At 28.8% G+C, this 15,795-nt stretch overlaps 2 protein-coding genes across 4 annotated transcripts in view; one reads left to right on the top strand and one right to left on the bottom strand.

Annotated features, from left to right (window-relative positions):
- LOC107455087 (pyridoxal phosphate homeostasis protein) overlaps nt 1-15,795 on the top strand; it is a 41,887-nt gene that overhangs the window by 20,935 nt on the left and 5,157 nt on the right. The window contains exon 8 of one of the 2 annotated variants that reach the window (XM_043056386.2): nt 1,360-1,541. The exons of the other annotated variant lie outside the window; for it this stretch is intronic. The gene's annotated coding sequence lies outside the window, so the exon portion shown is untranslated. Of the gene's footprint in view, nt 1-1,359; nt 1,542-15,795 lie in introns of those variants that run through there. 2 annotated transcript variants of the gene reach the window in all.
- Nucleotides 4,694-15,195, bottom strand: LOC107455079 (lopap). 2 transcript variants are annotated; one of them, XM_016072501.3, is made up of 4 exons: nt 14,546-15,195; nt 10,296-10,381; nt 6,409-6,516; nt 4,694-4,976 (listed from the first exon to the last, which is right to left on the bottom strand). In XM_016072501.3, the coding sequence occupies exons 2-4, from the start codon at nt 10,360-10,362 to the stop codon at nt 4,831-4,833; spliced, it is 321 nt and encodes a 106-aa protein (XP_015927987.2). In that variant the 5' UTR covers nt 10,363-10,381; nt 14,546-15,195; the 3' UTR covers nt 4,694-4,830. The 2 variants fall into 2 exon arrangements, with proteins under 2 accessions (XP_015927987.2, XP_042912337.1); XM_043056403.2 differs by lacking the exon at nt 14,546-15,195 and adding an exon at nt 13,426-13,629.

Below are 15,795 nucleotides of genomic sequence, written 5' to 3'. Positions count from 1 at the left end.
TTATAGATGAGTTTTGGTGAAAGCAGTTAATAACCTTGAAAGTGGTGTATAATTTCAGGTTCTTGGTGTTTTAAAGTTAATTTTAAGGTCACGTCAAATATACACCACACATGTTAATGTGTTTAGATTTTATTCATTAGTAATTATTCACAGAAATATATGCCTTTATAGTTATAAAGTAGATTTTGACAAAGTCTAAGAAAATGCCCTTATTTTGAAGATTTTTGAATGACCTTTGACCTCCAATGTTAAGGTCCACAAAAATTACTCATGTTTTAATAGTTAGTGTGGACGCCAAAGAATGTGAAATAATTTTCAGTGTTTCACAAAAAAGTACAACTGGGTGTAAATAGATGTGTTTTTCTCAAAGTTCCAGATGATCTTCAGTTTTGACCCCCATAACTCCCCTAAGAAAAAAATGCGTCTAATAGTTTTACATAAAGAACAATTCCTGAAAATTTAAACAAAATCAAAACTCAAGTAGTCAACCCTGCCTGACCCTGCTTAAAAAACTGGTTCTTAAATATTAAATAGCATATATGTTATGCCAATATAGTTTCTATTAAATAAAGATATTTTTTAATCAATATGATGATGTTGTTAAAGGTAATGAAAAATTATTATGATTAAAGAATGAACAATAATTATAGACTACCTGTTAAAATTTGAAGTAAATCAATTTTAAACAAAATAGAAGTTGTTGAATACATAGTTAGCAAATGAAGCAGGTGATATCAAAAAGAGAAAAATATTTTATTGAGAAAATGTGTTATAATTATTATGTTACATGAAAAATTGTGTTGTTTGAGTTTAGCACCCTTTTGAAGCTATTTCCAAGGGCAAATGTCTTATCTTGCACCCCTTCTCCCTAACTATGCAGCTGATTTTATAGGAAATCTTATCTTCAGAACCAACCAATCAACTACTATTCTGGAATTTACTGTATAGGAAAAAATTATCTAAAAATTGTTACCCAGCTCAAAAGCAGAGTATTACACCTTCTCAAACAACAATTATATATATATATATATATACACACATGGTTATTTTTCAGAAGTCATAATATTAGCCTTTGAAGGCTCACAATGCAGTTGTAATGATCAGTTTAGTTTTCAATTTGTTTCAGAAAAAACAATAATCGTTACTCTTCTAACCATTTTTATATTTTATGCATTATTTTATCACTGATATGATTGATAGGGGTCTTTTTATCTTGAAAATGTTCTCTTTCACACTATAGAACTGCAGTTTTTTATTAAAATATTTTATTTCTGCAGAATTTAACTTAAAATTGCCATTTTTACATAGGTAATTTTTTTTTTCTAAAATGTTTATAATTTGAAATTTTTTCTTCTTCAGTGTCAAGAAATAATATTCTTAATTTCCTATTGCTGTAACTCATATGTCGACGGCGTGCTTTCATCACAACAAGGAAACTAGTCATTGAATTAGCTCAATTTCATATTATGTGCATGTTTTTCATTCAAATGTCTTATATCCTGTTTTTTATATTTGTTTTAATAAAGGATTTTTGCCCTAAATAGTGAAGCATATGTAACTTTTTATTATAATAGTGTCACTTTTTTTAACTACTCGCTCAGATTAAAAATTCTTAAAACTGATATATTAGAAGAAAAATTAAAAGCAAACCCGGATATACGAACAAGCCACTCCATTTGGAACTTTCATTGTTTACTTTTTTTAAACACTCAGTAACTTTGGAAGTTTCTTTTTGTTGATATTATTAATTTCGCCTTATTCTTGTCATATGAAAGTTTGGGATAGAAATAGATTGCTTTTCTTACTGATTTTCAACTTTAACTAGCAAGAAATGACATGTTCAAAGCCCAGGTTAAATAAGGGGCTAATAAATATTATTGAAATAACTTTCTTTTTTTTTTTTTTCAAATAATAGACTGAAATAAAATTTTGATAAGATAAATAGGAATATTTTTTAAGTTCACCATATTAAATACCTTAATTAAAGCATTTCCACTCCTGCTGTCCCATTCTTAAAATTCATAGGCCTTATTGAATACCAGTTACTCTATACTAAGATCAACCTTAAATATGAAGATGTTATTTTTAACATTTTCTGTTGCATTAAAGTTAGATTTTAGTTATTTTGCAATAGAATGATCAAGTTTTAAATATCAAATGTATATCCTCCTGGAACTGAGCATCTAATTTGTTGAACAATATTTGGTGCAATTTCATCACTTAAAAAATAGTATGTTTTGATTATTTTTCTGTTAGTATGCCCTTACAAAGCTATTGTCTATGTAAAATTATAATTGCATTTACCTTCATTAGTCAGAGTCTTTAATTAAAATCGAAAATTTTAATAAAGGTAAGAAATTTGGTTCAAATAACCTTTTGTATAGTATTTTGACATATAAATATCTAATTTAAATCAAGTAGGTTTTGTTTCATGGCCAAAATGTAAAGAAATACATAATAAAAATTTCCTGCAATAACCAAAATGGCTGAAAAGTTATAATTTATTATGTCAGAATTAAAAAAATCGAGTTTGATTATTAGATTTTTAAAAGAAATTATTGTATTGTATTAATGTATTGATTTTATCAGCTGTACTTTCTTCTCACGCTACACATTTCTTTGTAATAATTACATTTTCTGCCCCTATTTAAAGCTTGAGTTTTAAGGAAGAAAAATAATGAAATAAATCATTTTTGCAGTTAGCATTCAAACAATAATTTTCATTTTTTAAAAAAGCAAGGATATTTTGTTGTGATGCATAAAATATGTCATGAAAAAAATTTACTTTATAGTCATAACATTAAAACAAAAAATTTTCACTTTTTAGCTTTTTTACTTAATTTTGATTTTGCCTACTATTAAGTTTCATGACATTACTTTAAAACTATTCATTTCCAATGAAATAAAAATAATCATTTTCTTAAAATTTATTCAAATGTTTTTCATTTAGATCTAGTTATTTTGTTATTTTAAAAATCACACTGAAGAGGTGTCTTAACGAATGAATGCAAGTGATTTTGTACTAAATTGTTATCAAACAGTTGTAAGAAAAACACATAACTTTTTGAATTTTTACATCTGGTCCATAGTTACGCCGCTGCTGTTTGTTTTCTAACATTAAAAATAGTTTTCCTTCAGTTAAAATTATTCTAGATTTGTAGAATTAACCATTATTTTCATGATAAATTTATTAGTATGTTCCTTGACATGACTGAGACTTCTGGTTTTTCAATATTTTAACTGAATTCTATAGTGTAACCAATACACCATTATTGGGAAGCAAACTAATGGTCTTATAAATTTGTATCAATGGCTGTATAAATTTTATTTTAAAATAGTTCTATTTAAGTGACAAATCCCATGTATCTTTGATGTGTTATTGAAGTACTTTGACTTATGTTAGACTAATTTAAAAAGAAGAAAATAACTTTCCCTTTTAATCCCTAGCTTGAAGCCCTAGACTGTTAAGCATTGGATACAGTTCTTTGTTCACATTATATAGTTTAGTTTGGTTTGAGATGAATTGGAGTAGAGTAGTACCTTGCAAGCTTAATATTTTTAAAAAAAAGGTATATAATATTAAAAAATCCAATTGTTTTCAATTTAAAAAATGTCTTAATCCATTTAATTATTTCTGATGTGGCTGATACTTCTGATTTTCCAATATTTTAACTGAATTCTATAATGTTTAAGTGGATTTTTTTTTTATATAAGTAATTTATCCCTTCTTTGAGTTTCATAAAAATGGTGAAGCAAAAATTGCAAACACCTGCTAGAAAAATTGTCTGTTATGCAAAAGTATTAAGACACATGCAACTCCTCAAAATCTTAAAGTATGCTGTAGAACACACATGACTTACATCACAATCAAAATCATTAAACTTGATTTTGTAAGTCTTTTTTTTCTCCTGCCACATGCAATTTATATAACAACAGCATCTATACTATTTCATATTTTTTTCAATTAGGTCACATATTTTTAAATGATCTCATAAACGAAATGCTAAAAAATTATAGAACTTCCTAGAAATATTCCTTGGTAATAGCCAATGAGCCGTGGGTTGAAAACGAACTATTGGTCTCCTACATTTTTATCAATGGTGGTATAAATTCCAGAGTTTAATTATTTTTGGTTTTTTTTCTTTTTCAAATTTTATCATATAATCAATTTGTTTATTAAATTTTAAATAAAAAAAAACTTTATGTTCATTTTTTGATTTTGAGTTATAATGTTTATCAAATTTGTTCTACAATTTAATTTATTACTACAGTTTCCAGAAGTAAAAACAAATTTCTTAAGATTTGGCAATTTTGAAGTAAACTTAAACTTCTTTTTTAAATATAAACATTAAATTTTAGTTTCTGGATTTTTTCTATGTTCACTATTTTGAAGAATTTCATTACATTTTTCTGTGTTTTAAAATTTTTGCTTTTAAATTAAAATTTTGTGCATTTTTAATTAAAAGTTTTATTTATTTATTTTTTTCATTTTTTAAGGAAATTTAAGGTTATTTTGATTTCCTTGAAATTTGTACTTTAAATTCATTACTTTTTTTTTGTCTTGTACTTTTTACTCATTACTTTTCAAAATTGAAACTTTTTACTCAATACTTTTGCTTAAAATACTTGCACTTGTTACTTTTTAAAAGTAACTTTCCCATATATGCTTTTCTTTTCATAAGATTAAAAACACTTTGATCTAGTTGAATAGTTTTTATTTAAAACTAGCTTTGTAAATATGAATGAAAGATTTATTTGAATAAATTAAAACCGATTAATACATAATATGATATGAAAAAGAAATGGGTATTTTGAAGGCTCCTCTCAATTTTAAGAATATTTGCTAGACGTACAGTTTTCGAAAGTAGTCTCAACCAATCCAGCACGATTTATATTTAGAGTATCCAACTTGTTATAGATGGTTTCTTTATGTTCTTCTGATAATGTCTTGTTGCGTGATAATATCCATAAGTTCTCTAAGCAAAGATCAAGACAAATAAAATGTTAAGTCATATTAAATAGATCAAACTCATCAATTTAAAAAGAAATTGTTAATAGAGTATTTTTATGTTTTTAATTATCCTCTCTTTTTTTTTAATTTGCAAATTTACACATGTACATTACATTTAACAACAATGAATATCATAATATTTGAAGTTCCAATCTTGATTTTTAAAAGAGTCTCGTATGAGGAATCTTTCAAAAAAATTCTATCCTTTACCAAAAAGAATAATAAAAAAAATAAATAATTATACAAGCTTATTATCTTGTGTAGAATTATCTTTAGATGAGCAAGTTTTATAATAGTATATTGTGTCTTGTTTTTATAAATCTGTGCAAATATCTGCTCAATCCTGCACAAATATTTTTCAATATTAAAGGTTAGTTTCTAGACTCATCAAAATGGCATTTTAATATGTGAATATCCAGTCAAAAGATCAAAATTTATTCAAATATTTTTTTATTTTATTTTGAATCTGGGTAATTAGTTTTTCAAAAAAAGCAGATTAATTAATAACCCAATGTTATACATATTTATAAAATTATCAGAAAGCTAAAAGTGTATCCACAAAGGTGTTTTCAAATTAATGTTTAAGATAAGAAAAGTTTGCAAATCACGATTTAAGGGGGCAAGCATGTAGAACAACGAAACCTGTTTTGCACATCATGCTTGCTGTAGTAAACAGAGAAGAGTTAAAAATTTATGTAAGAAACACCGTTAAGTTTCAAATAGCTATCAAACAGGTTTTATATGCTTTCTACACCTTTCTTCCATTATTGTGATTTTATCAAATTTCAATGGCATTTTTGTTTTTCCTCGCTTATGTATTATTTTGCATTCACAGTGCCTATAATTTTCTCATCACTATAAAATATCACATTTGAGTTTACTTGGGGAAAAAATGGCTTTGATTTTTCTTACACTTATAATTTCATCTTATAAAAATTATGATATCCCCTTTTTGCACAAGGATATATTTAGGATGTCAAATTTTTATTAAATTTTCTCAAAACCTTGTGTTTCAAATGAACCAAACAGAAAAATCTATTTAATTCTCGTCTGGTCTCAACTTTTATACATACATTTGGATAGACAATTTATACAAATTTCTACTTGTGCTAACAACTGTCTGGCTTCGCAGTTCCCCTTCTTATTACATAAGGATATAAAATAGAGTTCAGTAAAAAAAATGAGGGCAAATGGTACATGTATTTGGGTGTTTGCTTTGATCGAAACTTAATGTAAAAAAATTTTACAATTTTGGTGGTGGATAAAAAATATATGGATACAAACTTTGTTCAAGTCATTTCTTATCTCAATGTATATATCTAGGGCAAGGATTAAATAAAAATCCAAATTCGAATATAAACTAACCTTATTCGATTTCTATAATTTATGGTACTGACCTGTATGTCCAAGAATAGGACTGTATTTTGGTGATTCAAAACATCCCCAAATAACAGCATAATCATCATAATTTGTATCAATAACATGGTATTGCAGAAATAATTGAACTGAAATATCAATAAAAAGATATAAAAGATTTCATTATTGTTCTTTAAATTGAACGAAAATAAATAAATAAAACTTTATAGATATAACCACTTAAATATAAACCTCATAAGACCCTTAGTATATACCCTTACATAAGGGGTTAAAGTGCAAGGTTTAGGAAAATCTTTAAATGCTCCTATATTCTCTTGCCATTGAAAAGACAATCTAAGTGGTTCACAATAAATTTCAAGAAAAGCTACTTCATAAATACTTTCTTTCTATTGCTCTGTTGTGAAAGCTAAAATAAAATTTCAGAAAACTAATAGAACTAAATTTATTTTTGAAAAAAAAAATTTTTACATTATGTAGCATTAACATTGTTATGTAGCATAACATTGATAACCCAAGTCTCTTGGGAAACACAGAATAGCTAAAGAATGGCATAAACATTATTTCGTTAATTGCATTATAAAAAAATGTGTATATATTTAATAGGTTTTTTATAATTAAGATGATAACCATGTTTGTGGCTGGTGGCCAATTTTTGAAAGGAACAATATTAAAGTAATGTCATAATAGTTCTCTAAATTTAACACATTAGAAAACAATTTCCTTATATCTTCAAAAGATTAATTGCATTTATCTCTTTCTTGTTTTTAACTTTGGTGAATTCAAATCTATGATGATTCATGAAAAAAATTTTATTTCTCTGAAATATTGAGGTGAACTTTTTATAGATTTCTAATTATTTAGGGGACATATTTTCCCGCTGTCCTCCCTGCCATCAGTACCCATGATGTTAACCAACAGAATAAATTATAGACATAATTTAAACAAATAATTGCCAGCTTTTTTCCTATTCTAAAGTTTTTCTTATATCTCTTTGTTTTGTTTCTTTTCTGTATATTTCTTTATATACTCTGAATAGTAGAAGATTAAGAAATTGAAGGTTAAATGAAAGGCGTTTGAAAGAAAAAAATCATCTTTGTAATCAAATGTATTTTAACCCCTTCCTTCTCACCCCTGTCAAAATAATAGGAGGGGGGAATTTGCCCTCTTATCTCTCATACAAGTGATATTTCTGGCTGCAGACCTGCCAACTCTGAGGCTTTAGGCCTGAGTTTCAGACTTTTGTGTCCAATCTCAGTACCTCAGTCCAGGGGTACCCATTCCCCCCAAGGCATATGGGGTGCATCCTACAAAGACTTAGAGCCCCCATTCCAGTAAACACAAAAATAAATTTATCTTTTATATTAGCAAAAAAAAAATTCTTTTATGATGATGTATCATATTAATGTAACAGTGAACAGTACTTTCTCAGAAAATAAATCTTGTTTTAGGTTAAAGTTATTTACAAAACTGTGAAGTGTTTAATTTTGAGACAATTATTTAAAAAAAATCATTACTTAAAGTTTTATTTGTATGTGATTATTACATCACAGTATGACAGGTAAAATTATTGGATTTGAGCACGTTTTTAGAACTCCTAAAACAGACTCCTAATAATTTAATTAAAATCTTTAGATATAGTTTATTTTGTAAACTTCAAACCAGTTTTTGCATATTAATAAATTTTTAAAATATTTTAATAATAATGTTATGTTTTTGAATTATTGAGGGAGAGAAATTGAAAGTTTTGGATTTTTTATTTTAATGAAACATATATACTAATATGTAGTTTATATGACTATGAGATTTACAGCAAAATATACACAAAAAATGGCATTAATTTCTTTAAATGCGTGTTTTTCTTTTTTTAAACATTTTCAGATATTACATAGGTAAAATAAAAATTATTGATGAAATTACTCCACGGAAAAAGATTTTACAAAACATCCCCCCCTCCCCCCGAAAAAAAAAATACAAATTCTTGAAAGATATAATCATTTGACTAGAAATATTCCCAAATTTTCAAATATACCTTTAAATGATCAAAAATATCCTCTAAGTGGATTTTACTCTTAAAAAAAATGCAAATATCTAAAATATTTTGAGAAAAATATTCAAGTATTCCTCCCAAATTGTCTATAAGGAATTACCCCCTAAAGTCCTTTAGAACTTATTGATGAGAGTTTAAACTAAAAACAACAACACAAAATGAAAATTTATAAAAGTTGAAATTTCCGCAAGTGTTGCAGAATTTTTTAACAACCTAATATCTACTTAATGGTAATGGTTTATATTTAACTCCTTAGCATCTTGCTTATCTATGTCAGTTTTTAAGCTTATCTCAAAACAGATTAGTTGAACTATGATCTAGAAATAAAAATTCAAAATTTATTTTTCTAAAAGAAATCTTGAATCTTATTTCTTGAGTGTTATCAAAATGAATTATCCATGCATTAATATTTTAATACATGAGAATTAAAAGGATTTTGTGTGTCCACTACAAAAAATGTAAAAGACTTTACATACAAAAAATTTAGAGAGTATGAAAGGAATAAAGGATCAGATAAACAAGTGACCATGATATTAATAGGACGCTAAACCACAGGAGAAACGTTTCGTTGCAAATTCTGTTTCACCTCCATTCCAGGACCTACGCTAAGTACCTCAAATTATTAGCCAAATATCTAAAGTATTAGGCAATTTTCAAGATTCTTAGCCAAAGACAAAACTTAAAAAAAATTTATGATTGATTTTTTTCCCGTAAACAACTTCAAATCAAAATGCAAATTTACTATAAATTGAATTATTTTATGAAATGCATATTCTAATGATGAGTCAATTTGCAGTTGGGAAAGAATAATTGAGCAATGAATGGAAAAGAAATAGGAATAGGTTATGGTTAATTTTTGATTACTTCTTAAACTAGAGTGGTAATAATATAACGAGCAGTGGCCCCCATCCCCCCAAGCTCTTTTGCAAATTCTAAATCCCCCCCAAACTATTCGTTTTATTTAGTGTAAAAATTCCCCTCCAAGCTTTACGTGGGCGCATCGTGCACCCACCTTCCCCCCTGGTGGGGCCCCCTGATAACGAGAAAACTGAAACAACATTATTCTGATGTCACGAGAAAATATATTTTCTGCCAAAATGAATGATAGTATGCATCTTACTACCACTTAATCTGTCACTGCGATTTGGTGACGAACATATTAATCTGTATTTTATATTTTATGATAGTTTGTCGCTGGCTTACGTAATCTCTCTTGTTGCTTATGCTTACATTATGTAGATTTATTATAACTCTTAATTGGTTAGGCGACAAGTCTAACGGAAATTACTGTAATCGAATAAAAAATGCAGCATTTGTACAAAAAAATTCCTTTTGACCTTTTTTTTTTTTTTAGGATTATGGGGAATATTTTCTTTTCGGGGGAAAAAAAGCATTCATCAAAAAAGCTCCTAAACACAATTTCTTTCACCGAGTTATCTATTTTTCCGCATTTGGGGAATGTTTAGCGCAGGCCCTGCATTTGAGATAAAAAGAGTATAGGTATATCTAGAGAAAATGTTTTGATATTTTGAAGAAAAAAATTTCAGCATTTGAAACTTCGTTGTTTACTCTAGGTTAACCTGAACTCATTTGTTTCTAAACTTATTATTTAATGTAGGTGAATTTGCCATGAGGGATTACTCCCACGATGTAACTTGCGTCTTTTTAAATCCTGATAAAAAGTTTTGAAAAAATCATGTCCAAAAAAACCTTCAATGGTAGAGGATTTGTATATGTTGGGGACGTTGGTTATGGATTATCTGAGGTCACTTTTCTGACGGTTAAAAAATTGTATATTGGCTAAAAGGCGTTATTCATAAAACGACAGAGCTTTTCGAGCTTACTGATGAAAATACTTACGTGGTCCCATGACAAGCTCTAATTTAGCAGGTGCTTCTCCTCGAGGTGTATGCAGATAACCACGCATTAAAGTTACTTTTCGGTTTCTAAAAAAAAATAATCAAAATCAGGTTATTTTATGCCATGAAGAAGTAACTGTATTTTTGTAAATCTAAAAATTTAAGGGGTCACAGTACCTTTGCAACAATTTTTTAAAATAAAGGTATAATCATTCATTTTGAGGATGCTTTACATGCTCATTTAATTTATAATCAATAATTTATCTTCAAAAAGTAATTAAACTGTTTAATTTTTTTTAAATTTTAAAAAAAGTTGAAAAAATTCTAAATTTTTAAATCCCTAAGGCTTTTTTATTTTAACATATTTTCAAAAAAAGTTTTTTTCATAGTGCTTGCAATATTTATCTTAACAATTTTGTGCATTCATTTGTTGATATATCAATTAGAATATTTTTTATAGATTATTTTGTAAAAAAGTAGAAAAAAAAGGGTAAAAATTCCTGTTAGGTATATATAACATGCCGTAAAAATTGTAATACCTCATAAAATGCTTATTCCATGCACAGTTTAAATAAGTGTATTATACTCAAGATAAAAAAGTTTACTTCAAAGCTTTATCTTAAATAGAAAAAATTCCTTAGGGATTTAATTAAGATTAAGACACAAAATTATCATCTATGCGAAAAAGCACTTTAAAGTCAGACTGCTGAGCATTCATAACTTTTTTAAAAATGTAGATAGAGAGATGAATTTTTTTCTGTACATTTGAAATACTTTGAAGTTTTATTATAAGCAATAAAAATTTTTTTGGTATTTTCGTCATTTTTTGGGTACTGTGACCCCTTAATAAATAATTTTAAAATTAAGAACGTTTGTTTATTAGTCAAGAAAATAATTCAAAGGCTTGAGGTAATACAATAACATTTCAAACTTTTTCCAAAGGTTACATTTTTACTTCAAGCTGTTCCTCAGTATTGTTTCCAGATATATATTTACCAGTTTCTGATAACAGCCAATACACTAATACATCCTATTGTTTACCAAAAATACTCTTCTGCACTATTATAAAAAGTGTGGCAAGGAGAGCCTGGTTTGCAGGGTGCTGGACTCTCGTTCGAGGCACGGGAGTTTGAATTCAGTCGGCTGAAGTCTCCCCCTGTAGTAAATGGTGACTGATGCGTGTTAAATCTGTCGGGTCACAAAGTCTTCCATGTTCCCATAACAAATTATAGCTTGGGGAGTACTGAATTGAGATTGATCTGTGGTGAATTTTATTATCGACTATATCAACCTTCATCTATCAAAAGGTACCTCCTGATGGAATCAAGTTAACACGTTTTATATACTAGAGAATTGGTATTTAATATTTATAGTGGTAGTTACGCCACAAATCGTTCTCTGGTACAGGTCAAAATTGCGATCTGTGGATGTATGAATGGGTTTGCCCTGTAAACGGGTATGGCAGAAGTCAAATTCTTAGACATAGATGGTGCCACTGAAAAGCAAGAACAATCGCACCCCTTGCCTCAATTGCCTGCAACAACAACTTTAGAAAAAGTAGCTTATCATGACTATGGAACATCAAACTATTTCATAGTATTGCTTCCATACGAGGTCAGTGCTAGGGAAATCATGTAAGCATAATTTAATACTACCACTGAACGCGATTCTCACCTATAGCGGTTAGGAAAGGAATCCACTCGATTTAGCGATTACTTTGATCGTGCACAAATGCACCAAATTACTGAAACACTAATTCCGTTTTTTTTTACCCACTAAACATATCCCACGGAATTTCTATGTGGTTCATGTTAGGTGATTTTGTGAGCCAATTGGTATGTAATATGGTGTGTGAGTCTTCCTAAAACCTGTCACTTATACTTACAGCCCACTACAATTTGGGGCTTGTATTGGAAAAAACAAGGATATCGACCAAAAGTTGAAAAAGTTAATTGACTTGCAACAATTAATTACCCAGAATATCAAATTAACTTAATTGTGCGTGCTTGCCGTCAACTTAATGAGAGGACCCAATAATTAGTATAAAAAACACCCCAACGCTACCTCAAGTAGCTGATTCTTTTCATACAAACTTTTTTTTGTATGGTAAACTCTGTCTACAATACGTTAAGATACGTTACAACTCTTGAGTAAAAAATTTCTTTTTCGGAAATTTTTTAGAGGTGCAATATTAAAAGAATTTTGCACATTCACGTACGAAAGTTCTGGACTCTGCATTTACTTTTGAATCATCTCGGCTCTCTACTGAGTTTGTACAGAATCTATTTATGTGAACGTGCGAGACAATATGTTAACAGTTTTTTTGGAATTTTTTTCTTTAAATAAAATAAAAAAGCCACAGTTAAGTACCTCACACTTGGGGCAAAGTTTAAACTATATATACTATCATTATCTGGGCTTTAGAACGAACAAATATTTTAAAAATTATTAAACTTTTTTTTTTTAAAAAAATCGCAAATTTGGTTAAATTTTTTACCTAGATGTAAATCATCAAAGTCAATTTATAATACTTTTTTTAAATTTAAGAACCCAGATAATACAGCTGGGAATTATATTTTTTGAATAAAAAAAAATTATATCATATACGCTTTTTATATGAATGGTTGACAGTGTAAAGCTAAGCGCAGATAGCGTTGGGGGGTGGGGGTTAAATTCGCCATAAGACTTCCGGGTTACCACTTTCGACTGATTTTTACGCCTAAGCTTGAAAAAACGCACCATCCAATATTATTATACTTGTAATGTTTTCAATATAACGCGTTCTTTCAATATAAGTTTCAACGAAATAAACAGCCAATGAATTGTTAAGACTTCGCAAGCTTACTATTATGCTGCCCAAAAGATAACAAACGGTGCTATTTTACACAAATATAGCCAACCAAGGGATAACACACAAAACATGGCTACTTATTGATGCTCTGATATTAATTTTCTTAAATTTGTTTTTGACTCACGTCCTGTTAGAATTTATAAATTACAGAAAACTCTTATGATTGGTAAAACTCTCTCTACAGCGAAATTTGAACACAAATCACAATAATAAAACTTCCTAGAATCTTAAGCCTGGTTACACATATCCACATAAACATAACATTAGCGGAGATACTCACCGGAAGTTTTCTTAATTTTTTCCGATTTTAGGAAGTTTGTAATTCTTTGCATTCAGCTAACCATCCATTCGTTAAAATTGTGACTTTTCTTCCTTATGACGTTTCACGCCATTTTCAGAATTATAGAGGACGCTGGTTAAATATAGACTTAATTCGCGATCGCAACACTCGAATACGCCAATCTGGGGAAAAGAGCGGTTCCATGTCTCCTTCCTTCCCTCTCCTCTTCTCAGTTGTATGGGAATATGCTAAAGAATATACTTAGGGAAAGAAGGCTAGCATCCTTAGATGTAATGTAAACCAGTCCCCAAAGTTTGGTGTTGTCCCTGTGTATAAAGTAAAAATCAACATTTAGGGGCACAGTAGCAGAGGTTCTTGAAAAGTGTTTGCACACCAACCACTGGGGTTGGGGAGGGGAAGAAAAGTTCTGTTTTTGTTGTGCATTTTTACTCTGTTGAGTACTATACTATTAATTAAGATATTTTTTTGATAATGCATTCATATCAACGATGTGGATTAAATCTGGCAACACATTTGACACAGAAAGATAGTATGATTTGGCGGGAGGCAGCGTACCCAACCATACATGTAGAGTTGTCCAAAATCCGGTACACCGGTGACGTACCTCCTGACTGCCACTGTATTTCTTATGCTCCTGCGCTGGATCTTAACATATGATGCTTTCCTTAATTTGAATATGTTACACTCCCTGTATGTTGTTCTTCTGATATAGCATACCTCATCGAACTAGCGTTAGTTATGTATTCGACAAGCTGGACTTCTCTCCTTTCTAAAATTTCCACGACGCTTTATTTTAGAATTATTTTTAATGCAGTTCTTAGTTCCACATAGTTTCCTACCTTAAATTATTAATCTATCTAAAAATCAAAGCAGAAACTAACGTATTTCCTTCTCCTATAACTATCTACACGCTGATGGTTAGAGCACGCGAAGTATTGCCATAGTTTGAGAATTCTGCTCTGTGCCACCTGTAGCCCATTTCAATCGCCAAAAGTGTATTATTGGCGAAAATGTGTTATTTTATGTGACGACAGAACCTTCGAAAAACAGCCTTAAGTTACGAAATCTCACTCTTTTAAAGAAATGATGATTAAATTACAATATATTGACTCCTGTCCGTCTAAAAGAAGCTCTTAGTCTTTCCTTGTTCGCTCCACTAATCACTGTTTTAGCACATTTCAGCCCACCTTCTGCGAGAGCAAATGTACGCTGATTTTCATACCAGACACCATCAAACTAAAAAAAAAAAATTATAATAATAAAGAAAAATCATAATCATTGTTTCCATCAAACACAATTAAATAATAAAAGAACTTGAGGCAGTATAATTGTCACGATAAGCCACAATTTCAAATTGTCCAGAAAAACGTTTGTGTTAAAAAAAACACGATTTTTGAGTGAGGAATAAGATGTTTTTGTATACTGCGCTGTTGCAGATGGAACTTTTAAACACATTCAAAAATTTGTGATTTACCTATTTGGTTATTATTAAGTGGTTTGCTGTTAAAATGTTGCATCTGCAAAAAGCGTGACTTATAACTTTTCCCCGTTCTTTAACTATTAAAAAGATTGCTTGGATCATAACAATGGCTAAAAAAGAAAAAAATTATAATTTTTGATGCCTTATCATGATCTGATTTTCGCTCGCTAATATCCCCCTCAAATTTAATACATCAATGAGGATACTAAGTACTTAGTGGTAACTCATTATTAAATAAGGCTAACTATGAATTAAGTAAAGAAATCAAGCAGAAAAACGTATTTTCTTTGTTCTTTTTTTTCCTAAGAAATTTGATTTTGACTCTCAAAATATAATTCGAGTTACATAGCCAGGAGAGCGATTAAAAGTCTGGTCCCCTTGCTGTTAATTTTATTTACTTATTTTTAATTTTTGAACATTTATCAAAATATTCTTGCACCCATTTAAACTTGTTTACCCAAAAATATTTTGTGCAAAAAATAATTTTTACGAAATGTTTCTTATGTTTTACTACTTAATATAATTAATGAAAAAATTTCTTAATTGCAAGACATTTAAATTTTGACTCCCTCTTAAATAATTTAATTTTTAATTACAAAATCTAGAATTTCAATGAAAACAGTTAAATAATTCCCCAGAAATCGAAACTTCAACAATTATAATTTTACTTTAACAGTCTTAAAAATTTTCACCCGATTTTTTCAGCCTAAGTAGTATTAATTTTTGATTAATTATTTCTGCTACTAAAACTTAAAAATATACCTTCATTTGCAGAATTTTTTTACTTGAAATAGCCTTATAACAAGAAAATTAACATTTTTATTTAAAATAAAGTAACTGCGTTGATGAGCTTTTGATTTTAAGCATAG

This window comes from Parasteatoda tepidariorum, chromosome X2, assembly GCF_043381705.1.
Source record: "Parasteatoda tepidariorum isolate YZ-2023 chromosome X2, CAS_Ptep_4.0, whole genome shotgun sequence".
NCBI lineage: Eukaryota > Metazoa > Arthropoda > Arachnida > Araneae > Theridiidae > Parasteatoda > Parasteatoda tepidariorum.
Note: the sequence above shows the minus strand (reverse complement) of the source record. Positions and strands in the feature narration are given on the sequence as shown.